This window comes from Rhinatrema bivittatum, chromosome 9, assembly GCF_901001135.1.
Source record: "Rhinatrema bivittatum chromosome 9, aRhiBiv1.1, whole genome shotgun sequence".
Lineage (NCBI taxonomy): Eukaryota > Metazoa > Chordata > Amphibia > Gymnophiona > Rhinatrematidae > Rhinatrema > Rhinatrema bivittatum.
Window position 1 is genome coordinate 17,353,472 of NC_042623.1, and position 27,893 is coordinate 17,381,364.

The window sequence follows — 27,893 nt, forward strand, 5'->3', positions numbered from 1 at the left end:
CTCCTAAATTATGGAACAGTCTTCCCTTGGAGGTTCGAGAAGAAATGGACCTGATGAAATTTCGGCGCAAAGTGAACACTTGGCTGATGAAGACGGAGCTTCCGAATTAACTCTCAGGGAGAGCTACTTAGGCTTAAGGGGTTGGTGATGTCGGCGTGCAATCCTAAAGTCAGGTCGATATACATAGGGTACCAGTTTTGATATGGAACTGCTGTAATGGGGCGCAGGCGGGTACATTTTAGGGCTGTTATTCTGGGATGGCTATTAAAGCGTCACATCATCCGTTTTAACATTCTGGCTTATTTTAATGTTTTGCATAATTTTTGTTGCCATATGTATACATCGCTTTGGAAATGTTATTATAAAATTGGAAAGCGATCAATACATTTTATAAATAAATACATAAATAAAGTGAAACAGGATGACGAGGAGATGGGACCTTTACAGCGCCTCCTCCTCCTCCTCTGAGTCCTAACGACACGCTTTGAATGACGTCATTCAAAGTGTGACGCTGGGGCCCCATTCTCCTTCGGTTTAAATTAATCAGCAGTGAGAGAGGGGATCTGGGGGCTCATAGAGGGAGAGTCTTGGCAAAGCTGGGGGGAAGGGAGTGAACATTCCATGGATTGGGAAGGAGGGAGGGATGGATGGAGTGAACAGGATGGGGAAAGGAAGGGAGAGAGGGAGGACAGAGTGAACTGGGGACTGGGGTACGGAAGTTAGTGAACTGATCATGGGGTAGGGGGAGGGAGAGAATAAACTGGATTGCGGGGGAAGGAGGGATGGAGTGAACTAGAATTTTGGGGGAGGGAAGGATGGAATGAGCTGGGGACTGCAGCAGAGAGAGGGGTGAGACGGGATGGGGCAGGAGTGGACCTGGGTGAGTGCATATTCATTGTGGATATCCTGAAAACCTGACTTGGCTGATGGTCGCCCTGGACAGGTTTGGGAGCCTCTGCAACCAGGCCACAGTCCTTCCAAAAGCCCTGCTGAGATTAGGTTGCCAGTGTCTTTTCATCGCTTGCCCTGGATACGTTTTTCTTCCTTGTTTGTAATTAAGCAATTATGTCTTAATGGGGCAGGCATGTCCAGGTAATCGGTTGCCTGCTAATGCTCAGCTCAGCTAATGTGCAACCCTTGGGCAATGCAGAGAAATATTATTCAGGAGGTCGTGCACTTGTCCGGATAAACCTTCCCTTGGATTTAACAGTGCGACCCCTGTACTGCTCCTCTCTACTATTGTGGGCGGGGAGGAGGCATCGCCCGAGCGCTGCGAGTTTGCCCTGGGCAGGAGGGCCGCGAGCCTGAGCCCAGATGCTCCGGGCTAGCAGCGCCCCCTGCCTGCAGGGGAGGGAAGGGGCAGCCCTGCTCCTCCTCGGGCTGGAAGCGGTGCGCGCTGCCCTCCCGGACCCCGGCCAGCTGCCGTCGCGGCTAAAGCGAAAGCGAAAGCGGCTTCCCTGCAGCCCAGCCCAGCCCATCCCCGGATCCGGGCCGGCGGGCCCCCTCCCCCCCCCACCATGCAGCCCACTCCGGGCTGATCGGCTGCGGGGAGGACGGCGGCCCAGCACCCCATGGCCCCCGGGGCCCTCCTCCTGCTGCTGCTCCTCCACCCGGGCCGGCAGACGCAGCCGCCGCCGCTGCCAGGTAGGACCGGCTTTCCTCTCCTCTCCTCCCCATCCCTCCCCCGCCGCCTCCCCTCCCCAGCTCTTCCCTTCCTCTCTCACCCCACCTGTCTCCTCTCCTCCTTCCCCCGCCTGTTTTCCCCTTTCCTCGTCTTCTCTCCTTCCCCCCCTCCTCGTCTCCATACGAGCCCCCTGTCCCCTCAGTTTCTTCCTCGCCGATGTACTAAGACCTTGACCTTCAGATGCGTTCACTTTTTTTCACGCGTTAAATAAAACGAGTTCATTCCTGACGCAGAAAATCTGATGCCCGGGGAGTCAAAAAAAGGGCGGAAATGGGTGCGCGAAAATACGCCCAGCACCCCTAAATCATGCTTTCTGCACCGAAAACACAATTTGTGCAAAAGTCATGTCTTATAGTCAGAAATCCTGCGTACAGGATCCCCGCCCCGCGAACTCCATACACTAACCCCAACCCCTGACTCACAAGAATATAAGAACCTAAGACTTGCCATGCTGGGTCAGACCAAGGGTCCATCGAGCCCAGCATCCTGTTTCCAACAGAGGCCAATCCAAGTCACAAGTACCTGATAAGTATCCAAATATTAAATACATCTCAAGCTACTATTGCTTACTAATTAATAGCAGTTTATGGATTTTTCCTCTAGGAACTTATCCAAACCTTTTTTAAACCCAGTTATACTAACTGCTGTAACCACATCCTCTGGCAACAAATTCCAGAGCGTAATTGTGCGTTGAATGAAAAAGGATTTTCTCCCATTAGTTTTAAATGTGCTACTTGCTAACTTCATGGAGTGCACCTAAGTGCTTCTATTATCTGAGAGAGTAAATTACCGATTCACATCTACCCATTCAAGTCCTTACATGAGTTTGTAGACCTTTATCATATCCCCCCTCAGCCATCTAGTCTCCAAGCCAAAAAGTCCTAATCTCTTCAGCCTTTCTCATAGGGGAGCTGTTCCATCCCTTTATCATTTTGGTTGCCCTTCTCTGTACCTTCCCCATCGCAACTATATTTTTTTGAGATGCGGGGACCAGAATTGTACACAGTATTCAAGGTGCGGTGTCACCATGGAGCTATACAGAGGCATTATGACAGTTTCCGGTTTTTTTTTTTTTTTGGCAAAATACTTTTTATTAACAGGTGGGAAGTGACCTCCGCCACCCAAGCAAGAATATAGTACAAAATGGACACACAGTACAACCATAGTCACAACATACTTCCCACCGTAATTTTTTATTTTCACCCCAATATCCTTTCCCCCCCCCAAACCCCAACCCCCCCCCCCCCCCCCCGGACAACACATGCATTCTCCATTCATACCTTAACCCCCCCTTTCCCTTTCCCCCTATCTTTAGATGACCATTGCGTAGTGTACCCAGTGTGTCGTAAGTCCTCTTGAAGAGATTTAGGAAGATTGTTAAACCAAACATCCCAACAAGTGCAATAATGCTTATCAGGCCGCCTCCTGCCAGCCAGGTAGTCCAGTCTTTCCATTTGTGCCAGAGAGGCCATTCGTCCATACCAAGCTGCAAGCGTAGGCATCACCAAAGGCTCTGTCCAGACAGCAAGAATAGTGCGACATGCCATCAAAGACAGTTTCCGTTTTATTCACCATTCCCTTCCTTATAATCCCTAACATTGTTTGCTTTTTTTGACTGCTGCAGCACACTGAGCCGATGATTTTAAAGTATTATCCACTATGACGCCTAGATCTCTTTCTTGGGTGGTAGCTCCTAATATGGAACCTAACATCGTGTAACTACAGCAAGGGTTATTTTTCCCTATATGCAACGCCTTGCACTTGTCCACATTAAATTTCATCTGCCATTTGGATGCCCAATCTTCCAGTCTTGCAAGGTCCTCCTGTAATGTATTATAATCCGCTTGTGATTTAAGTACTCTGAATAATTTTGTATTATCCTCAAATTTGATAACCTCACTCGTCGTATTCCTTTCCAGATCTTTTATATATATATTTATATATATATATATATATTGAAAAGCACCGGTCCAAGTACAGATCCCTGAGGCATTCCACTGTTTACCCCTTTTCCACTGAGAAAATTGACCATTTAATCCTACTCTCTGTTTCCTGTCTTTTAACCAGTTTGTACTCCATGAAAGGACATCGCCTCCTATCCCATGACTTTTTAGTTTTCGTAGAAGCCTCTCATGAGGGACTTTGTCAAACGCCTTCTGAAAATCCAAATACACGACATCTACCGGTTCACCTTTATCCACATGTTTATTTACTCCTTTAAAAAAATGAAGCAGTTTTTGTGTGCAAGACTTCCCTTGGGTAAATCCATGCTGGCTGACCAGGAGTTACATTTCCTTCATTAAGAAGACATGAGTAAAGGAGAATAGCTAATTAACATGAAATCTACATGGAGGAGTGCTAGTTTTTGCACTTTGCTTTTTGTGTGCTAAGTTGTCCCTTAGCGTGTGTACACAGTCGAGCACTAACTTTTTACGTGTACAGTCAGCACCCTCGCCTCTCTTCATGTGCACAGCTGGCTTCTCCCCCTCCTCTCTTGCAGATGTGCAGAGCCAGTTATTGTTTGCTGTTTCTCTTGATGTTTGTGTTTTTCATATATTTTTTATAGGTTTTTAATATGCTTTGTAATCCGCCTAGCAAGGGCCTCTGTTATAGTCTGAATGTAAATACTTTAAAATTAAATAAATAACCCCTTCCTCAATTTCTCCTTCTCTCCTCCTGATGTTCACAGCCATCTTCCCCCCCTTCTTCTGCTCTCCCCCCCTTCCACCTGTTTTCCTCTTGATATGCTCAGATGGCACTCCAGTTTCTCCTTTTCTTCCTCTCTTCCACTCCTCCTGCTCTATAGAATTTGCTTCCTTTCTCCCCTCACTTCTCCCATTCCCTCTTTTCCCCATTCCCATTCCTCTCCCCCTTTTTAACTTCCTCTTCTCTCAGTCCTGAGTAGGGGTGAGAGTAGGAGTTACTCCTTCTTCTCCTACTCTCACCCCTAGGCCCCATTCTCCCCCCCCCCCACCCATCCTTCCTCCTGCGGAATACAAAGTTAAAGAAGGGCTCTAGCAGTAAAAGAGAGAGCCCAAGATCACACCCGACATCACCTGCTGTAAGAGTGCGGTTCATTCCCATCATTGATCTGCCTGAAACGAACCCATTGGAGTCATTACCCCGCATAAGCAATTCTTTCTTTCCAGGCTACTGCAGTGAAAGTACACAGTCCTCCTGTCACCAGGGAAGACACATGCCCTGCAGGTGACAAGGGCAGAAAATGAGCTGGACCATGCGACTTTTCCTTCCCTTCCTGTGTTGGTAAACCCTTAGGGGTTAATTTTAAAAGCTCTATGCGCGTAAATCCTGCTGGATTTACGCGTGCAGGGCACTCGCGCACCTATTTTGCATAGGCCGCCGGCGCGCGCAAAGGCCCGGGACGCGCGTAAGTCCCGGGGCTTCGTAAAAGGGGCGGGAGGGGCGTGTCCGGGGGCGTGTCGGAAGTCCGGGGCATGCCCGGGGGTCAGGGGGCGGTCCGAGGTGGGTCCGGAGGCGTGGCGACGGTTTGGGGGCGGGCCGGGAGGGCGGTCCCGAGTCCCCCGGCACTGCGGCCTGTGCCGGGGGATGGCGAGGCGGCGCGCGCAAGTTACGCCTGCTTCGAGCAGGCGTAACTTGCACAACAAAGGCAGGGGGGGATTTAGTTAGGGCTGGGGGGGTGGGTTAGATAGGGGAAGGGAGGGGAAGGTGGGGAGACACGGAAGGAAAGTTCCCTCCGAGCCAGGCTGCGCGGCTCGGCGCGCGCAGGCTGCTGATTTTGCGCAGCCTTGCACACGCTGACCCCAGATTTTATAAGATACGCGCGGCTACGCGCGTATCTTATAAAATCCGGCGTACTTTTGTTCACGCGCGCGTACTTTTTTAAGATCTACCCCATAGTGTGACAGGGGAAGAGTGGAAATTTACAGCCGGATATAACCTTCTCTTCCCTGCCCTGCTCAGTTGGTGCACTAGAGAGAGATCTCAGATCTTGGAGAGATCTAAGATCTTGTTTATTTAAAAAATGGGATAACATCCTATTTCCTTCTAGTACCGGGAGGTCTCATCAGGAATGTGTACAGGGGTAATATTAACTCCTTTCTTGTTGTGATACTTCTCCTTGTAAAATACCCTCGCACACTATTAGCCTTCCCTCCCCCCCCCCCCCCCCCCGACACCCTTCAGATCATCAGAGGTGATGCCTATGGCCCTTGGATTTTTTGCATCCCAAATCTATGATTTTTGCATATAGAAACATAGAAATGATGGCAGAAGAAGACCAAATGGCCCATCCAGTCTGCCCAGCAAGTTTTGCACTTTTTTTTTTCTCATACTTATCTGTTTCTCTTGGCTTTTAGTAACCATTTAGTAATGTAGAGAGCAGTGTTGGAATTGCATCTAAGTGAAATATCTAGCCTAATTAGTTAGGGGTAGTAACCGCTGCAGTAAGCAAGCTACACCCATGCTTATTTGTTTACCCAGACTATGTAATTCAGTCCTTGTTGGTTTTGTCTGTATATAGATCCACTTTTCTTCATTCCCCCTGCCGTTGAAGTAGAGAACTATGCTGGATATGCGTGAAGTATCGGTCTTTCTCCCCTGCCGTTGAAGCGGAGAGCTATGCTGGATATGCGTGAAGTATCGGTCTTTCTCCCCTGCCGTTGAAGCGGAGAGCTATGCTGGATATGCGTGACGTATCGGTCTTTCTCCCCTGCCGTTGAAGCGGAGAGCTATGCTGGATATGCGTGAAGTATCGGTCTTTCTCCCCTGCCGTTGAAGCGGAGAGCTATGCTGGATATGCGTGACGTATCGGTCTTTCTCCCCTGCCGTTGAAACGGAGAGCTATGCTGGATATGCGTGACGTATCGGTCTTTCTCCCCTGCCGTTGAAGCGGAGAGCTATGCTGGATATGCGTGAAGTATCGGTCTTTCTCCCCTGCCGTTGAAGCGGAGAGCTATGCTGGATATGCGTGAAGTATCGGTCTTTCTCCCCTGCCGTTGAAGCAGAGAGCTATGCTGGATATGCGTGATGTATCGGTCTTTCTCCCCTGCCGTTGAAGCGGAGAGCTATGCTGGATATGCATTGAAAGTGAAGTGTCAGGCTTAATTGGTTTGGGGTAGTAACTGCCGTAACAAGCCAGCTACTCCCCGTTTTTTTGTGAACGCAAATCCTTTTTTCCACATTTCCTCTTGCCGTTGAAGTTTAGAGCAATGTTGGAGTCTTAGAGCAGTGTTGGAGTCACATTAATCGTGTGTATGTTTATTGAATAAGGGTATTATCTCCAGGTAGTAGCCGTCATTCCCGCGAGCCACCCACTCTTCATTCACGTCCTCTAGACTTTATGGATCCACAGTGTTTATCCCACGCCCCTTTGTAGTCCTTCACAGTTCTGGCCTTCACCACTTCCTCCATCTTTTCACATGAAAAGATGCCTCACCTAAACTATGGAACACCCTACCTAAAGATCTAAGAACCCAGCACAACCTAAAAACGTTCAAAAAAGACCTAAAAACACTAATGTTTCGCAAATTCTACATTGACCTTCATACGTCTGATCATCCCAACTCACAATTGAACTTTCATCTTATAAATATCATAATAACTTCTCTCCAACCAGAACCTACATACTCCCCTCATCCAACTTAATAATACTTTCTGGACTTAAAATGTTTATTTATTTATTTACGGTTTAATATTCGCACTGTTCTACTTTGGCACAAATGTTAAGAAAATGCATACTTTGTAAACCGTTATGATGGCTCTACCGGTATAAAACTCAACAAATAAATAAATAAAATAAATAAATGAAAGGGCAGTTGCCTTTCATTTTTTTTTAAACCCTGTGGTGTGTCTACCCTATTATTGCAGATTTTCATGCCACCTGCAAGCAAACACACATTCAGCTGTAAGTCCTTTAAAGACATTGAGGAGCACCGGGCTGCTCGTCTTCCCTTCATCAGAGTGGACCCCGCTGGCTGGCCCCCCTCTCCCCCCCCCCCCCCCCACCTCTTGAATCCTGCCGCTTCTCACCCAGTTTGTAACTTTTCCTCCCACTGCCAGACTGGGGAGTGTCGAGGGCAGATAGGTCAGGGTCTGACTGGCATCCTAGTCCGTCCTTCAGTAACGTTTCCATTGCTTTGCCCTCCACTTCTGTCATTTCCTGCTTCCTCCGTGTTCTCTTTTTTTCACTTTACTCAAAGCCTTTTGCTGGATCACCGTGTTGGGTCTTGGGGCCGACGCTTTAAGTCAGGATGGGGAGAAACTGGGAAACGTCCAGAGGGCAACCGTGAAAACGATTAGAAGCCTGAACGGTATGACCCAGAAAGACAGGCTGAAAAAGAGAAGACAAGGGATATCTTGATAGCACAGAGGAGGAGGATTGATTGTTCTCCAAGGAAAAGGACAAAAAGTGATGGCCTTGAATTACAGCAGAGGAGGTTTAGTGTGGACATTAGGGAGAACTTTCTGTCATGGGACCTTAGCACTGGAATCTCTACCACCGAAAGTGTTAAAGAGCAGACGAGGCAGACATCTGTCCAAGATGACATAGGGTTCGCCAAACACAGGCTCCCTCCTCCAGACCGGGGATGGATTAAACAGGCAGGTCTGGTTTGAAGATACCTACAGTGCATCTTCATCAGATGGTCCAGGAACAAGGTTAATTTGCACAGCTTGATTAGCCTGAAAATCTGGAACCCCGGATTAGGCGGCCTCCTGAGGTGCCAACCCTATAACTCTCTCTTGGTTTTACTTTTGTGGAATGCAGGGGGTCCTTAACCCAATCATCGGGCCACATCTAGCCAGTCAGGTTTTCAGGATCTCCACCATGAATATGCATAAGATGGATTTGCATGCAATGAAGGCAGTGCGTGCAAACCTCTCTCGTGCATATTCATGGCGGAGATCCTGAAATCCTGACTGGCTAGATGTGCCCTGAGGAGCACTGGCGTAATAGACTTTATTTTGGCATTCCGCTATAGTGCTAGACACCAGAGCACTATAAAAGAAATTACGTACAAATACCACATGTCCCTGCCGCACACCGTTTTCAGGTTCAGTGGGAGTTGCAGTGACTTTGTCTGTGCCTGAGATATTTCACCTTCAACCAATCTTGAGTTTGCTTTCTGATTGCAGTTGCTTTTTAAGGGCTTTTGATTTATTTTATTTTTTTTAAATTGGAACTTTTAATAGAAACCACACTACAAAAGAGCATAGGTACAATATATGGCACAATGCAAACACAATAGCAAACCCAAAGGGAGCAATGGAAAACTTAATATAGACAATTAAACGTAATAAAGTCACCTGTCGGGACTATAGTAATAACAATGCACTGCGAAAATTCCATACACGTAAAAGCCTGTGCCTCATCTGTAATGAAGATATGAACCAGTTTAAAGCAATAAAGCATGATTCATGACAAAAACAATATTTGTGTGATTACCTAATTTTCAAACCCTGCCCAGCCCCTGTCCTTAACCGTCACCCCGAGCAGTAGAGAGCACAGGCGAAAAGAACAGAGTACACAAGAAACATAAATGCACTTAAGATTATAAATCCTACAATCGTATCTTATCTAACTCAACTTCAATTTTCTGGGAGCAAACAATTTATTGATTAAAGAAAGATTAACTCCAATAAAATGTAAGGCGACCAATTGTGTTTAGAAGCTGTGATCCGACCCAGACGGTAGAGCAGAGCCACTCTTATCTTTCAACTTGAAACGTAGAGGGACAGAACTATTTCGCCACAAACCTATTTCACCATGAACTAAAACTATTATCTGTTTGGTGTATCAACTTTTGTTGGAATTTTATCCCCTAAAGGACAAAGTATATTTAATAGGGCCATTTTCGGGGGATATTGATAAAGGGTAGGTCCAGTATCTCCTGAAACCACTGAGTTATCTGCTGCCAAAATACTTGAATGTGGGACATTCCACCCATAAACGAATAAATGAACCAGCTGACCACAAGCTTTCCAACATCTGTTCGAGAGCGAAGGATAAATCTTACACAAACGTTCCGGAGTAAGGTACCACCGGCACAAGACCTTATACCCATTCTCAATTAGAGTAGCCGATATTAATCCCTTTCCGATAGTTGGGAATTCTTCTTTCCAAAAATCCTCAGAAAATTCCCCCCCCCCCACCCCCAAATCAAGTTCCCAAGCTCTAATGTGGAAAGGTTTGGCCTTAGGGCCTTGATTTAACAACATATATATCTTGGACGTAACTTTCAAAGCTCTATCTGCATTTCCACATGTAGACTCGAAGAGAGTAGCCCCTTTCAGCAAATGTACTTTCAAGCTAGATTTCAGCATGAAATGCCTCAACTGGATACAGGAAAATATTTCATTATCCGGTAACTCCTATTTTAATTTGATGTCGGGGAAACTCCATGAAACCAGCAGGGCCCCAGATATGTTCCCATTTACTAATACCTTGCATTTCCATTGAGAAGAAGCTGAGGCTCCACACTTAGAGGAAACAGGGTATTATGAAACAAGAAAGTACTATATCATAATTTGTCCTCTGCCCCGTTAACGCATTCCTCCATTTGTCCCAAATATGCAAGGTTTTGACCAGTGAGGGTGGAAGAGCATTTAATGGTTGCCATGATTTTTTAGGCTGCCAAACTAGAGCTGAAAGAGGCACCTTGCCAATAATAGCCTGTTCCAATTGCACCCAAGGTTTCTGCACAGCCAATTTATGCCAGTCTACAATTGCCCTTAATCGGGCAGCTGCATGGTACCACGTGAGGTTAGGTACTCCTAAACCACCCTGCAATTCAGAATGAAAAAGAATTATTTGCGCTATTCTAGGATGTCTGCCCTTCCAAATAAATTGCATTATCCGTCTTTGCCATCTCTTTAATAAAACCGCAGGAATATCTAAAGGAAGAGTCTGAAAGAGATAACTAAGCCTGGGGAAAATGCTTATTTTTACCATGGCAAGCCATCCTAACCAGGAGACATGATATCGGTCCCTTTCTTCCATGTCTTTATAGAGATGAGCCATTAAAGGAGGATAGTTCAGCTGAAACAGATCCATACTATTGCCAGTATACATCCCCAAATACTTAATTTTTTGCAAAGCCCACTTAAAAGGGAAGCCAGTATGTAACGTCTCCGCTTGTGGTGCAGGTAAAGAGATGTTTAATATCTCCAACTTATCCCAATTGATTTTAAAGCCCGACAACAGTCTAAATTGGAGCATCTTGCTTACAATCTCTCTCAAAGAGGCGGCAGGATCAGTCAAGGTGAATAAAATATCATCGGCGAATAGAGATAATGTGGAGTGATAATCCCCAACCCAAATCCCTGATATCTGAGCGTTATCTCTAATACGCTGAGCAAAGGGCTCCAGGAACATGGCAAAAAGTAATGGAGGTAACGGGCATCCTTGTCTAGTGCCACGGGAAAAGCCTGTGAATAGCCTCCATTAACTTTTAATCAAGCTTTAGGGGACTCATAAAGTTTGCTAAGCCATGTGATAAAAATAGGCCCAAACTGAATTTTCTCAAGGACTTTAAACAAAAAAGGCCAGTGTACAAGATCAAAGGCCTTCTCCGCGTCAACAGTGAGTAGTAAGAATGGGAATTGTTGCCGAGGGGCCCACCATGTGGAGTATATTATTTTGCGTACATTATGGGAGGCCATCTGTCCAGGGATGAATGATACTGGATATAAAACTATTCAGCCTATCTGATAACATTTTGGCCAGGAGTTTTAACTCAATATTAATAAGAGAGATTGGGACTGCTTAAAGGCACAGGTCATATGATTTCATCCCAGTTTAACTATTTATTTATTTATTTGTTTGTTTGTTTATTTATTTATTTAAAATCTTTTCTATACTGTCACTAAGTTATATACCATCGCAACGGTTTACATATAGGCTCATAAAGTAGGTGAATGCGTACAATAGTACATTCTAACAGGTGCCAAATAGGTTCAGTTACAATATATCATAAAAGACAATCGATTGTTTAATGATGTAGGTCCTGATGATGTGGACCTGTAAGGCATTATTCACAGGTATAATAGCTGCCAAATTGGAGTTTTGTAGGAGGGAACAATCACCACATAGAGAATTAAACATTTTAGTTAAGGGAGGAACCAGTACCGATGAAAATGTTTGGTAAAAGCGGGCTGTAAAGCCATCAGGTCCTGGCGATTTGCCACATTTTAACTGTTTTATCGCCTTGACAACTTCTAGTTGAGAAATCTCCTTTTCTAGGTGAGTGTCAGCTATCACGGGTAGAGAGATTTCTGTTAAGAATTGATCTATGGATGCCAGGTCAATGGAGGTATTAGCACTATACAAATCTGATTAAAAGCACAAAGAACCAGGTGAATATCTTTATTTATTTATTTAACATTTTTATATACCGGGATTCATGCAAAATTTGCATATCATCTCGGTTTACATTGTAACTGAAAAACAAGCATGAAGAATGCAAATTACATAGAACTTCTTTATTAGCTGTCAACATATTACCTAACTCATCCTTGAGTTTTACCACATTGCTTTGTATCTTTTTTTGCCTTTAGTGTGTTAGCTAATAACTTGCCTGCCTTGTTACCTCCTTCATAATGCGTCTGTTGGACCAGTTCCAAATGATGGGCAATCCTTGCGGATTCCAAATCTGCTAATTTTGTTCTGCAGAACTCCAGCTGACGAAAACGGGAGCGAGAAGCCGTCCTCTTATGGGTGTGCTCCAAATGGGCTATTTGAGTCATTAAATCTGACCTCTCCTTCTCCACCAATTTCTTAACATAGGAGGCCTTAGCAATTAGCTTTCCCCGGGCCACTGCCTTTAAGCAGTCCCATAACACAACACTTTTTAAGTGCATCTCTTGTACTAATGCTATCGAGACCTGCAATCTATTTAAATCAGCAAATAGCAATTACCTCTTGCGATAGGACTCTAACCCTTTGACATTTAGAGATAATATTTTAAAAGTGATCATGATGAAATATAAGTTAGAAATGAAAAGGGAATCATTGACGAAGTCTCACCGACAATATCCAGAAAATAGGATAGGAGGCAGCAGGTCACTGCTTGGAGAGGGAAAATCTCCATTTGCGATTCCCTAGGGTGTTATGAGCCTCGATAGTTACCATTACCAGGAAAGTTTCTTCTTCAGGGTATTTCCCTCCCAAATCGTGCTGTATACACAGATTGGATCCAGCACGTGTTTCGTTTTCTTCAGCTCTTTTTTTTTTTTTTTTTTGCTTCTTCTTTGGATGCTTCTTCTTGCTGATTTAATTAATCTGTTGGATTCTAATGTCGGGATTTTCTTGATTTGTAAATTTGATTAAATTCAATAAAGATATAATTAGAAGTAAAGAGCTATATAAGGTAAATATCAAAATGCAAGCAAACAGGGATATTTATTTGTACGTGACATATTTGTGCCATCTCCACCCTCTCCTTCAAAAGGAGGAAGACGTAATCCACGCGGTTCCAAGGCACCCCCCCCCCCCCAACCAAACCGCCAGCTCCCCAAAGGCCCCCGCGTGGCTGCCGAAGAACCCGCCAAGCGGGTGAGCCCCAGCTCTTCAGGAGCCACAGATTTATCAAAACGAACTCCCCTTAAAGCAGGGGGCGTCCGCAGGCACGGCGGGGCCTTCTGATTTAAAGGGCCTCTCTTGGTTTTTAAAAAAAAAAAAAAAAAAAGAGAGAAGGCGGAACGGCTGAAAGCGCCGCTTCACCGGGTTCTGATCCTTGCGACGCTGAGGAGCCACTCGCCTGCCCTCCTCTGTGCTTTCGGAGTTTGTGCCATGCGTCTGGAATTTGCGCCCAGGAGTCAGCCGTGCCAGCACCACAGGCCTTGCTCTCGGGGCGGCCCTGCCAAGCGATAGAATGCCAGCTACATCCCTTTTCAAATACTTTAAAAAGATGCTCTAAATATATCTGTGCTGCCAAAAACACAAAAAAAAAGGGGGGGGGCTTTTGGTCTCTCTGTCAACAAAGCTAGGGGCGTTGGAATCTGCAATAATCTTGAAGCTGGGAGGAGGGTATTTTCAAAAAGCCCACTGACTTTGCACGTATTTTCAAAGAGAAGCGGCCTTTGTTGTTTAGGATATTGAATGTGCAAAGGCTGCTTTTCCTCTTGGCATCTAAATGTGCCCACAGGAAGGTCTCTGCATTTTCAGCTGCATTGGTGGGGTGTGATTTATTATTCAAAGTATTTTACCTTTGAAAGTTGCCCTGGAAGAGTTTATTATTTAGGATTGCAATTTTCAGCTTCCCCAGTGGAGTTTGCAGGTGCTTTTGCAAGTTTTTGAGGTGCATGGGAAGCGGGACCTGGGTATTGTGTAGCCGCTTTGAAGCAGTGAAAGTGTGTGCAGAGATTTCACTTCCCTGACCTGGCTCCACCCCTTTATTTTTTTTTACACTGGGGTTGGGGGGAGCAATTTTCAAAGGGGCATTTTAGATGGGTAAATATACATTTAGCCACTGGATCTCACCCCCTCCCCCCCCCCCCCCCCCATCCCCATGTTTGTATCCTACCGGCTGAACTTTTTGCTGGGAATAAAATTAGGCAGCCTGGCTGGGCCCTTTCACTCCTTACCTGCTGTCATATTCTCTGTTTCTGTGGGCAGAATTAAAGCCAGAGATGTGCGAATATCTTGCGATAGCCTCCCCTGCTTTCTGTGACTTTATTCCACCTTTTGCAGAAATCGTCATTGCCCTGCGAAACACTGGGCTGGGGACAGAGCCATCTTTGGCCAAGCCTTATGCCTGGTCCAGTAAAGGCTCCCCAGCTGGCGCTGAATCCACGTTTCTGCCAGCGCTGGGTGCTTGGGAGGAAGACATCAGGATCATTACCTAGGAGGGGTTTAACAAGCAGGGAAGGACCAGCGCAAATTCTCTCTCATTCTTCATGGGACCTTGTCCATTTCAGACCCCCCCATTCCCTTTTTTACATGTATTTATTTATTGCTCATGTTTGTCTTTCTGTCTGCTCGCCTGTCTGCCTCTCTTCCTCTTTGTGGGGGGTGGCATTTTGTGTCGTTTAAAAAAAATTGAAAAAAAAAAAAAAGACGAAACACGCGTTTTCTGCCGCCGCCCGTGATTTTGAAATCCTGTCCCTTGGGAAACAGGTACGGGCGACAGCTCCCTGCAGGAAACTCTTCCCGAGGGTCGGGAAATTGCGCGGTCCGTCACGAAACGCCAGCGCCTCGCAATTCACCCCCTCCGCCAAAGCCGCTCCACTCGCCTGCTTCCTCAGCTTTCAACTTGTTTTGGTCTGTTTCGGTTTTGGTGGGCCTTAAAAAAAATGCTTTCTGTTTTCACTTGAAATCCTTCTGCAAAAGACAGGGTTTTATTTTTCCTGTTTGTGGGACAAATTCCTGTCCCACCCCTGCATTAATATCATTAAAAAGCTGACCAGCCCGTGCTGTCATTTGCTGTGTTTTTGCGTTGTTGTGTTACTTCTGTTACTGTGTTACCGTGTTATTCTGCACTCCGAGAATCGCGTTTCTGTTGTGTTAGTTAACACTGTGCTGTAGTAAGGTGGGTTTATGTGGTGGGGGGGGGGGGGGAGGCGATGCCGGCTGATATGGCGAAGCTGATTGGCTTGAATGCACCTTTTACAGCGTTGCTGCTCCTCTGGGCTTCCAGCTCAGTTAGATTTGGCCTCTGTTGGGTTTAAGCACCGTGTGAGCCTTCATTCACAACTACCCTGGGATTCTCCCCCCCCCCCCAATGCCAACCATATTCTATCCTCTCCCGACTCACTTGGCCTGGTCACTGCAATGGCAGTTCTCATCCGAGGGCCACAGACCGTGGTTCCTTCTGCAGCACGGTAATGTGAGCCCTGAGAGGTCACACCATTGCCCGATGACTGGAAGTCTCCCCTCGGGGTCTGCAGTTGCTGCCTCCGCAGCATTTCCAGCCTCAGCTGGCCTGGGGCAACAAGAGTTCATGCCCCAAAATTGGACCCAGGTCCCTCCGCATAGCAGTGCCCAGCACTGCCACAAAGCCACCAGGACCACATAAGAAGATAAAAAGATGCCATACTGGGTCAGACCAAGGGTCCATCAAGCCCAGCATCCTGTTTCCAACAGTGGCCAATCCAGGCCATAAGAACCTGGCAAGTACCCAAAAACTAAGTCTATTCCATGTAACCATTGCTAATGGCAGTGGCTATTCTCTAAGTGAACTTAATAGCAGGTAATGGACTTCTCCTCCAAGAACTTATCCAATCCTTTTTTAAACACAGCTATACTAACTGCACGAACCACATTCTCTGGCAACAAATTCCAGAGTTTAATTGTGCGTTGAGTAAAAAAGAACTTTCTCCGATTAGTTTTAAATGTGCCCCATGCTAACTTCATGGAGTGCCCCCTAGTCTTTCTATTATCCGAAAGAGTAAATAACCGATTCACATTTACCCGTTCTAGACCTCTCATGATTTTAAACACCTCTATCATATCCCCCCCTCAGCCGTCTTTGAAAGGGTGGCTTATTTAGAACCCATAGCCCATAATGAAATTATGTACAAGGATGTGAACTGTGGTAGGGAAAGTCAAAAGGGAGGATGAGGACAAAAGGTTGAGGCGAGAAGGAAGTAAGAGAAAAAACGTGGGCATAAGAAAATCATTCCCCATCAGAGTAAATGGAATTTGTGGTTTGCCAGCAGTGGCCATGAGGAGACAGCAATAAATATGCTCTCTGGAGAGGCTCCTGCAGGGCACAGAAGTTCCACCCTCAGCTCATCCAGAATTCCTGGAGAGGAGTCGGAGTTGGGGACGTAGGAGATGCGTCTCAGAGGTCACTCTCGTTATTTGACCCAACAATTTTTGTGCATGACCAGACAACATCAAGAAAATTCACCAAAAAAGAAAATGCATTCCAAAAGGCAAATCTCTCCTGATCTTTGACCCCTCCTTTCGTGCACCTTGCAGATTCTGAAGAACCGAGGCCTCAGAAATGAGAAACCATTTGCAAGGCCCAAGGGTGCTCTCCGTTCTCATAGGCGACGTCACCATTTCCCCCCGCTCAGATCTCAAGAGACGTTACTGTTCTGATCTGGAAAGCCAATCCGCTGAATCCTAGGCTCAGGAAAAGCCTGGATGCAAATCGTCGCCCTAAATCCTGCTTTCCGTATCCATTGGGTAGGGGAAGCTGCACAGAATTGCTTCACGCCTAAGAGACCTATTTGTCTCCTCCCACTCCCTCTCAGTTATCCAAAGCCAATGAGCTGAGTCAAAGGGAGATGCTGGAATCCATGCCCCCCCCATCCGATACCTAAAGTGGTTTTTTCCCTCAGCTCTGCCTTAGTTGCTATTTAACATGTTTCTTTTTTTTTTGGTGACAGAAAAATGTGGGCATCCAGGGATGGTCACTAACACGAATGCTTTCAGTGCCCACTATTTCCACGTGGGGGAGAGACTGAGATACGAGTGCCGAAGTGGCTACAAGAGGAAAGCTGGGACCTCCAGCCTCATTACCTGCATGAAGAATGGAAACTGGACAATGTCGAACATGCGGTGCATTCGTAAGTACAAGGTGGCAGCTGGATAGGCCTGAAGGAAAGGCTTGCACAAGGTTCCTTGCAGGGGCAATTGGGAACTGTTAACCTCCAGGAACTGCTTAACCCTCTGAGACAAGATGTGTGGGGTTTCTGGAGGTGGATGGGATTATCATAAAAAAACCCCAAAAAAACAGGAGGAAGGGAAGCAAAACTGAGAATGAGACGGGCCGGGGAGGGAGCTAGGGGTGTGAGAAGGGTCTGGAAGGGGCTTCCAGCTCTGGCTGCTGTAGCTTCAAGGTGGCTGTGATTCTGCCGTATGAAGCAAGGGGGGTTCTGCTTTTGAAGACGCTTAACCTGTGCTAGTAAAGGTCCCAGGCACAACTGCACATTTTGCTTGTCCTATTAGTGATCGTGTATCAGCTGAGGAAAAGAAAGTGCTGAACCCCCCCTCCCTCCCCCCACCATGCACACATCGTTCGCAAGAGCAGAGTGTTGAGACAGATATTGACCATCATCGATTTATTTAAATTCCACCTTTCAGCCCTTATTTATCCATTTTAAGGTTCTTGTATACCGATTGCCGTTTGCACATCGTATCAGTTTACAACAAAACACAGTGCACATAGAGGGTCTACAGAGAAAAACAGTGCAAATAGAGGGTTTACAGAGAAAAACAGTGCATATAGAGGGTCTACAGAGAAAAACAGTGCACATAGAGGGTCTACAGAGAAAAACAGTGCAAATAGAGGGTTTACAGAGAAAAACAGTGCACATAGAGGGTCTACAGAGAAAAACAGTGCACATAGAGGGTTTATAGAGAAAAACAGTGCAATTAGAGGGTTTACAGAGAAAAACAGTGCACATAGAGGGTTTACAGAGAAAAACAGTGCACATAGAGGGGCAGATTTTAAATACTTGCGCGAGTGCGTACTTTTGTTCGCGCAGCAGGCGCGAACAAAAGTACGCTGGATTTTATAAGATACGCGCGTAGCCGCGCGTATCTTATAAAATCCGGGGTCGGCGCACGCAAGGGGGTGCACATTTGTGCAACCTGCGCGCGCCGAGCCCAGCGCGGCCTGCCTGTTCCCTCCGAGGCCGCTCTGATTTCAGAGCGGCCTCGGAGGGAACTTTTCTTCGCCCTCCCTTCCCCTACCTAACCCACCCCCCCGGCCCTATCTAAACCCCCCGCTTACCTTTGTCGGCAAAATTACGCCTGCTGAAACCAGGCGTAACTTTGCGCGTGTCGCCGGCAGCCCCGCTCCGTCCTCCGGTCCCGGGGGCTGGTCCGGAGGCCTCGACCACGCCCCCGGGCCGGCTCCACGCCCCCGAGCCCGCCCCCGAAATGCCGGGGCACGCCCCCGAAACACCGCTTCGTTTCGGGAACGCCCCCGGACACGCCTTCTCCCTCCCGTTTTCGAAAGCCCCGGGACTTACGCGTGTCCCGGGGCTTTACATGCGCCGGCGGCTTATGCAAAATAGGCGCGCCGGCATGCGCGGGCCTTTTAAAATCCGCCCCAGAGGGTTTACAGAGAAAAACAGTGCAATTAGAGGGTTTACAGAGAAAAACAGTGCACATAGAGGGTTTACAGAGAAAAACAGTGCAATTAGAGGGTTTACAGAGAAAAACAGTGCACATAGAGGGTTTACAGAGAAAAACAGTGCACATAGAGGGTTTACAGAGAAAAACAGTGCAATTAGAGGGTTTACAGAGAAAAACAGTGCAATTAGAGGGTGTACAGAGAAAAACAGTGCAATTAGAGGGTTTACAGAGAAAAACAATGCACATAAAGGGTTTACAGAGAAAAACAGTGCACATAGAGGGTTTACAGAGAAAAACAGTGCAATTAGAGGGTTTACAGAGAAAAACAGTGCAATTAGAGGGTGTACAGAGAAAAACAGTGCACATAGAGAGTTTACAGAGAAAAACAGTGCACATAGAGGGTTTACAGAGAAAAACAGTGCACATAGAGGGTTTACAGAGAAAAACAGTGCAATTAGAGGGTTTACAGAGAAAAACAGTGCACATAGAGGGTTTACAGAGAAAAAACAGTGCACATAGAGGGTTTACAGAGAAAAACAGTGCAATTAGAGGGTTTACAGAGAAAAACAGTGCACATAGAGGGTTTACAGAGAAAAACAGTGCAATTAGAGGGTTTACAGAGAAAAACAGTGCACATAGAGGGTTTACAGAGAAAAACAGTGCACATAGAGGGTTTACAGAGAAAAACAGTGCACATAGAGGGTTTACAGAGAAAAACAGTGCAAATAGAATGGAGCATAGAAGATACCCACATCGTATCCGTTAAAGCGAACTGCATTCAGGTACTGTAGGTATTTCCCCACCTCCGGAGGGCTCACAATCTGAGACGGTAATTTTAAAACGAGCACGCACGGGCCCATCCATGCGCGTATCGATGCGCACTCATGCACGTGTGTTTTAAAATGCACAGCCGCGCACAAGTTGGCACCTGATTTTAAGAGGCTGCTCGAGCACAGCTGGCGTGCGCGCGTCTTCCACAGGACTTGGTTGGCTTTCGCCCCCATAGGTCACCTTCCCAGTTTGTCCAGTTAATACTGAGGTCTTTCAGACCCCTCTGGTTCTTCATCCTGCACGCCACCCAGTTGGCCCAGACCCCTCACCCTGCCCTATAAACTGTAAAACCCGAGATCTCCAGACTTTGCTCCTCATCAGGGGGCGGCAGTAAAGTTACGCGGATATCAAGCGCACGCACGCTGCGGTTTTAAAATATGGCGGTACGTGCGTAAGCCTTGGCCATGCCCTGCCCCTTATGCATGCACAGGAACATATGTGTGTGTTTTGCCATCTGCGTTGCTCACGTGCACAAGTATGTGGGCATTTTTGCACGAGCAGTGCTTTTACAATCGACCTGTACGTTTTGTACACGAGGCAAATGCACAGTGAAGTGACTTGCCCAGGGAGTGGCAGTGGGATTTGAAACCTGGTTTCCCTGGTTTTTAGCTCACCGATCTAAACATTAGGCTACTCCTGTTATGGCATCTTAGTGTCTCGGGCCTTGTTCGGAAAGATATTTCTAAGGCGGGAAGAGTTATTAATGGATTACCTGTTAAAAGTTACTCTCCTGGCATCAGAAACATCAGGTCACATAAGTTAACACATTAGAGCTCATAATGCATTTATTGAACTCAGTTAATTATTATGAAATCAGAACCACTCATATATATATATATATATATATATATATATATATATATATATACACACACTCAGTCAGAGACATATTCTCAAAGAAGAATATATTTTTTATTTTACATGAGAAAAGTATACCATTAAATTTAATTGATTAAGTCAGATAAATTCAGACTAAATCTGTTTAAATCAAATTAATGCAGATCAAGTCATTTGATACCAAAAAAAAAAAATCGACATTCAAAGTGATTGCTTACCAAGAGTTAAAATTCTTTGCCGAAGCCTCGGGCATGCCGTGATCAGAATAGGACAGCAGCAGCCCCAAATATCTTGAACGTACGGTATATATACCTTCTTTGCTGTATACCTTTAACAATTTACACTTAGCATGTAATTGGCTAACATTGCAGTCCTTTATCTTTGTGAGTTACTAATAAATGTGCAGGAAAATATTGCTTATAACATCAAATACAATACTTCAAGACATCTGTGTGCTTTGATATAGCTTAGTAATTCCATCTAATTGACAAAAGAAACACTTGATTTTACTTTTCTAATTTTTAATATATATATGTGTGTGTGTGTGTGTGAAGCCTCTAATACCTCTGTTTAAATATATTGTAATAAACATATACCTATTGCATGCATTTATCATAAATGTAAATGGTTGAAAGACATAATTGATTTTTTTTATCCAGAGTCCACTGTTAATTAAAGACAGAGTCTGGTAGATCTGGTTTCCAGATTCTGGGAGCTCTGCCATGCCTGGGACATAAATCACTCCTAAAGCGCCAGCTGGTTTCCCAGACCTGACAACTGAAGAAAAAAAAAAGTTCCTTTTAAACTATTACATTTAAGAATGCCAGGGCTCTCCCGAACAGTGCTGTACTGTGGTTTTTTTTTTTTCTAAGTAAAAAATGATTCAAAACAATCTAAAATAATTCTGAATGAGTCAGAGTACATTGGTTTTCAAGGTAAAGGAGCATCAGATACCACGTCATTAGTTAAGAATTGTATTACTTCTAGCAGGATAAGAAAGCAGCATGCAAGTGTGCTCTCTCTTCACGGAAAGGCTGGTAGATGCGTAAACAGCCTCCCAGTGGAAGTGGTGAAGGCAAAACCAATAACAGATTTCAAGAAGGCCTTGGTATAAGGACAGAGGATCTTTAGCTACAGGGAAAAGAAGATAATGTCACAGATCAAGTAGAACGTGTGGTAGGGAGGGACTATGGGTAGGCGAGATGGACCTTGAGGTTACTATCTGCTGTCATAGTCTGTATCTATCTTCACCTCCTGTCTAGGCCAGAGACGAGTCTGTGTGACAGAAGCCAGCAGTTATATACGGTGTGTTTGCCTGAAATTAAAAACTGTATTTCTTTCACTAGGGGATATATCACTGGCATCTCCAACAAGTGCTACCATTGTGAAAAGTACGACATCCAGCACACCGCCGACCACAGAAGCCACTCATCTGCCAACACCAAGGCCTTTCTCTTCCTTTTCTACAGATGTCCGCACTCCACCACTGACAAACTATATCCCTCAGCTAATAACAACCACCACCATTCAGACAATGACAATAAATCTGTCTGTGGAAAAGACGAGTCTATCTCCATACACAACAACAAAATACCTATCTTCTCGGCCAGCTACACGCTCTGTCCCTGGGCCAACATCAACAGCCAGCCAAGTCCCCAGAAGTAAAGCCAGCACTCTGTCAACAACAGCAAACGCTACCTCCCGGCCCCTGACAGAACTCGGCTCTCTGCCCGGTAGGGAAAGCCCACCACAGCCATCTACAGAATCGAGTCCCTCACCGGGGACCACGACCAGCACTTCTACTCTTCCAGGTAGGAGAAGTCTCCCAAGGGATGCCTGTAAAATCCTTTAACGAGGGCTTAGGGCTCCCACGAACACTACAGTGTTACAGGATAGAGAGCAACTACACATTTCACTATTCGTTATTAAAAGTGCAGCAGAAAACGCCACTGTTTGATACTAGAATAGGTCAGTACACAGGTACTGTTCTTCTTATTTATTCTTAGCCAGTTTTGACAGAGAAACTACCCGAAATTGGTTAACGAGATGCAGGTACAAAAGTATCTGTGTGTGGCTGGCGTTCTGGAGGCGAAAATGTATGCTTAAAATTGAAAATTCCGTTGTTTGCAGCTTGGTTTGCCCTTCCATCCAAACACAGCTCTGGGCGACTTATGTGATTTAAATGTAGCTGCCCCAGCTGCTCCCCAGCCTCCGAGGCCAGGGATCTAGGCCTCAAACCAGATCCTTTTTGGAAAATTACCCACAAAACCTCCGGAAGAACTAGAAGCTTGGAGGGCGAGTGGGAATCAAGTTTGCCAGAATACGACTTTGTTAATGGCACTACCAATATCCGGTGTCCGTCATCTGTGACTAGTCACTTTATGGCACCCCCTGTCACCTCCCTCAGCGCTATCCTGCCTCCCAAGCAAATTAATTAGTAACAAGGCAATGGAGGCAAAAATGATTGATTGAAACAGATCAAAATAAAAGCATAAAGTGAGTGAAATGCATGGAGAAATAGAAATGAATTTTCATGCTAAGTACAGTAGGTAAAACAGAAAAAAAGAGATTTTTTTTGTGGTTATTTCCCCTTTACATGAAACTGGTTGTTACTCCGTTCAAATCTTTGAGGTTTTTTTTTAAATTTACTGTTTGTGAGCATTTAACAAAATTAATTAATGCAAGGTAATCATGAATTATGTGAAGAGGAAAAAAAACCCCAAACAAATCCAGAATCACAAAGGAAAACTTCTACACATTCTCTGTTCACATCTTAAGGCTCTTGATTTCAGTGCCTTAAGGTGAGTTCTGTTTTACCTTTTTGTCTCAGAAAATCTTGGCCGTAAATGCGCGCCTTCGTTGTCTCAGCAGCACAGAGTGTAATGTGAGGTAGCTCTAAAACCTCACCCTTTGCTGCTGAAGTAGGCCTTGAGTGCAAGGTTGACCCAAGATTGGCATTTACCACAGAACCCACTATCGGGTCAAAGAGCAACATACAGGCTATAACAGCCGAGAAGAAAGTTACGCTCTAATCTGACTCAGCCACAGCGGGTTTCACTGGAAAGGAGACATGAGAAAACCACTGGAAAATATCTAGAGACCAGGCACACGTCTGGGTCTCGACGGAGGGTTGACCGAGAAGGAGCAAAATGCCTTCCAGGGGATGAGAAAGAGAAAAAGGATAATTGCCTGTTATTTTCAGGAATAGGATTTTAGCGCTATCCCTGAAGCAACAGACTTTGCTGCTCCCTGCTATCCAGGACAAAATATAATAACCAGCCTCCTCTAAATATGCTAATCTGGATTATAAGTTCCGGAGTTAGCAAACATCTGCAATCAAGAGTCTTCTGCTGGAGGCAACGTTGACCAGTATGTTTGTTTATCAGAATTGCCCATCCTTGTCATAAATTTGGCGGTGCCCGTTACCCGTTCTCCTCTGTCTCTGCTGTGCATTATCTCTCAGGCAGCATGGACCTGGTGCCATCAGCCGGGAAGACCCGGTTAGCGCCAGCTCATCCAAGCAGTACCATTTCCCACTTTGTCGTGCAAAATGAATTTGTAATTATTAATGCAGAATTTGTGATCCTACTGTTGCACGGTATTGACTTTCAGAGATGAGTGGTGGGGAGTGGAAGGGGGGGGGGGGGTGTTTCGTTCCTGTGCACCAAACCCGGTGGGGGGGAGGTTGGGGTGCAGGAAAGCCACGCCGGCATCATAGAGATAAGCAACCGGAGGCTGGAGTACTCGGTGGCAGGGTTACTCACTGAGTCACAGGATAGCGTCTCAAAGTAATTTAATGGTAAAGAATACCAGGGTCTTGTTGGCGTGAAAAGCACGGCATAAAACCCAGTGGTCCCGCTTGGCAGGAAGTATTTTCACGTTCAGAAGTGAGAAACATTTGTGTTGCCTTTGCAGCCCGTCTGTGCACACGGCGGCAGATAACCGTCTCCTAATTCTTTTCTTGCAGAGTCAGGCACTCGGAGACTCTTGCATTCCCTTGGTAAGAACTAGTCACTGATGTTGGCATTCGTTCTTTGTTGTGGCGTTTGTTGGAAACACCGTTTACAAAAAAATACGTGTTTCTGTTTTTCAGGTGGTTCCGGCGCCGTAATCCTTGTCCTAATTCTCGCGTTGCTGGGAATATTTTTCGTTTCCAGGAGACGGTCGTGAGTATTAATGTCTAAGGCCTTACAAGTATTGTGACGGGATGCGATCCAGCTGCGCTTTAGAAATATCTAATGAGCCGGGTGCTGGCTTTCAGCTGTGGCTTTTTTTTTTTAGAGGACTGGCAGCCACACCAGCACTGAGGAAATGGTTGAAACCATCATGGATGGAGGTCATCACCTACACATACAGAGATGGTTGGTAGGCTGGAAGAGGCCACATCAGTCAGTCTTGTTGACCAGTTTGGGCTTTTCCCATGCATATCTTCCATCTGTGCACAAAACTTGGGTCAGTCCTGATATTCTGAACTAGTGTAAGGGCCTGCCAAAAAAAGATGGAGGAGGAAAAAGGATATTTACAAGCATAGATTTACTTCCTGACCTCCCCCAGGAAACCTCCTTGCCCTAGATAAAGGGCATGACCTTTTGTGCAGCAGATAAAACAACGCACATTCTGACACAACACATACACTTTCACTTGGACACAGGCCGGACAGTCTTCCGATTCGCATTTTAAGACCATTGACGTCTCTGCATCCAATGAGAAAAGCATTTTGATTCTATTTCAGCATAAAGTTATTACGGCCCAAATTTTGGTGGAATAATGAAAGTACAACCTAAGGAAATGACATCCGTCATTAAAGGACCTGAAAACTCAACGCGAATGTTACCAACACACAAACCTAGCAGATTATATATATATAGAGAGAGAGAGCGAGAAAGATAGGCCTCTAAACAATTAAATATCCCAACCTTTCCTTAGGGCCTGCAGCCGTGCTGCCTTAAGACATGACCTGTATGAGTGCAGTGTCTGCAGGCTGCTGGGGGTTACTGCTGATGCCTCGTTCAGACGAGGTGTGAAACTGAAGTCCCGTTGCCGTTAAATATCACACAACACCTTTTTGCAATAGTCGGGGTGTTATTTCAGTTGTCTTGGGCACGTTTCAACGCAGGGTTTACAATCTTAACCTGACTTTATGTCCATTTAAGAAGCCGAAACGGGTTACCCATTTCGAAATTGCTAAAGGTTATCGTCAAGTAGCCCATGAAGAAGTGTTTTCTTCGCAAAACTATGGCCGTTGTTGGGCTTTATATCAATTTCGATTTAGACGGTTTATTCACATTTAGGTTTTCACCTGCTTATAAAGTATTTAAGAAATAATGCTCTGTTGCCTTTGGTGAATGAATGAATGAGAAGACTGAGTGTCCTGTGTGTTGCAGGGCACTCAGACTGCTTTGCTGATACCTTGGGTTCATAAATACATATTATTCTGACACTTTTTTTAGTTTTTTTTTTTAGAAAAACCTTATATTTTGATTTTGGTTATATGTTTCCCTCATTTTTGTGATTTTTTACTGATAATAAGACATTATATAGGATTTACACTTGTACATTTCTAACCCCCTAAACTAGGTTACACAATTGTCAAAATTTCTGATTGGCTTTTTGCTATAAACAATTAATCTGGATGGTCGTATGTTAATTTGCTCTCACTCTGCATGTAAATTAATCCTCACTCTGCATGCAAACGTTATCTGTGGGTCTGAGGTGCCAGCACTGCCTCGATGTTTCTAAACATAACTTCGGTAACCCTGCGGCCCAGTACTTTTCTGCTAATACAGCATTTTCTATCTAACATCTCCCCCCTTCTGTGGCGTCTGCCTGACGAGCAAAATAAAAAGCACAAAACTGAAGCAAAAACGCTGTGGAATCTACGAGTAATTATAAAGCACCTTATGATCAAAAAAATCCAAAAACTGTAGGAGAACGAGAATAATGACTTCTTGTGTGACGTGTCAAACAGTATTCCACCGCTTCTTCACCACAAGTCGGGCTGTGAACACCCACATGGTTACTCATTTGTTTAAAATGAATACACATAAAATTAAAAAAAAATAAAATAAAATAAAATGAATACACATCCCTAGTTCCCGCACCCTCATCTGACTGCAGTGAGAGGTGTAGAGGGTGACCCGGGTATCTGGATGTTCTCGTATCCTTTAGTACTAGCAGACTACCAGGGCACTACGTGTTGGCTGTAGGAGACTATGGTTATTCCTAATGTTCATCACATGCGTGTTTTTTTTTGTTATGTTTTGTTTTGTTTTTTTTACAGGAAATGGCCTGGCACGGTTCTGGCGGAAAGGCCGGTGGACCGTAACCTGTCGGAGGAAGGCGAGGTGAAAAATCTATTGACCGCCGGTTGCATTTCTTCAGACGAACCAAACCAGGAAACCATGGAAGAAATAACAGTATTGTGACCCAGTCCTGAACTGACCCCAGTCCTGAGTGCGGTGACCCAAGCCGTGCAAATTCTACTTCCTTGGGGCATTTCAAAGAGAGCAGCCCTGCAAAAGAAAGCAAGTGCACCAAGGACGGTCCTTGTCTGACAGAGTCTGCTCCCGAAGGCATCCCGTGTACGCTCAGTGTCTGCTCCCGAAGGCATCCCGTGTACGCTCAGTGTCTGCTCCCGAAGGCATCCCGTGTACGCTCAGTGTCTGCTCCCGAAGGCATCCCGTGTATGTTCAGTGTCTGCTCCCGAAGGCATCCCGTCTATGTTCAGTGTCTGCTCCCGAAGGCATCCCGTGTATGCTCAGTGTCTGCTCCCGAAGGCATCCTGTGTATGCTCAGTGTCTGCTCCCGAAGGCATCCCTTGTACGCTCAGTGTCTGCTCCCGAAGGCATCCTGGGTACGCTCAGTGTCTGCTCCCGAAGGCATCCCGTCTATGTTCAGTGTCTGCTCCCGAAGGCATCCCGTCTATGTTCAGTGTCTGCTCCCGAAGGCATCCCGTGTACGCTCAGTGTCTGCTCCCGAAGGCATCCCTTGTACGCTCAGTGTCTGCTCCCGAAGGCATCCCGTGTATGTTCAGTGTCTGCTCCCGAAGGCATCCCGTGTACGCTCAGTGTCTGCTCCCGAAGGCATCCCGTGTACGTTCAGTGTCTGCTCCCGAAGGCATCCTGGGTACGCTCAGTGTCTGCTCCCAAAGGCATCCCGGGTACGCTCAGTGTCTGCTCCCGAAGGCATCCCATGTACGCTCAGTGTCTGCTCCCGAAGGCATCCCATGTACGCTCAGTGTCTGCTCCCGAAGGCATCCCTTGTATGCTCAGTGTCTACTCCCGAAGGCATCCCATGTACGCTCAGTGTCTGCTCCCGAAGGCATCCCTTGTACGCTCAGTGTCTACTCCTGAAGGCATCCCGTGTACGCTCAGTGTCTGCTCCCGAAGGCATCTCGTGTATGTTCAGTGTCTGCTCCCGAAGGCATCCTGTTTGTTCAGTGTCTGCTCCCAAAGGCATCCTGTGTTTGCTCAGTGTCTGCTCCCAAAGGCATCCCGTGAACGCTCAGTGTCTGCTCCCGAAGGCATCCCGTGA

The 27,893-nt window shown here is 45.9% G+C and overlaps 1 protein-coding gene across 1 annotated transcript; it reads left to right on the forward strand.

Moving 5' to 3' along the window:
* Positions 1-1,362: 1,362 nt before the first annotated feature.
* Positions 1,363-26,808, forward strand: IL15RA (interleukin 15 receptor subunit alpha). Its single transcript, XM_029616521.1, has 6 exons — positions 1,363-1,644; positions 16,997-17,176; positions 21,707-22,171; positions 24,328-24,360; positions 24,454-24,526; positions 26,641-26,808. The coding sequence occupies exons 1-6, from the start codon at positions 1,572-1,574 to the stop codon at positions 26,783-26,785; spliced, it is 969 nt and encodes a 322-aa protein (XP_029472381.1). The 5' UTR covers positions 1,363-1,571; the 3' UTR covers positions 26,786-26,808.
* Positions 26,809-27,893: the final 1,085 nt, after the last annotated feature.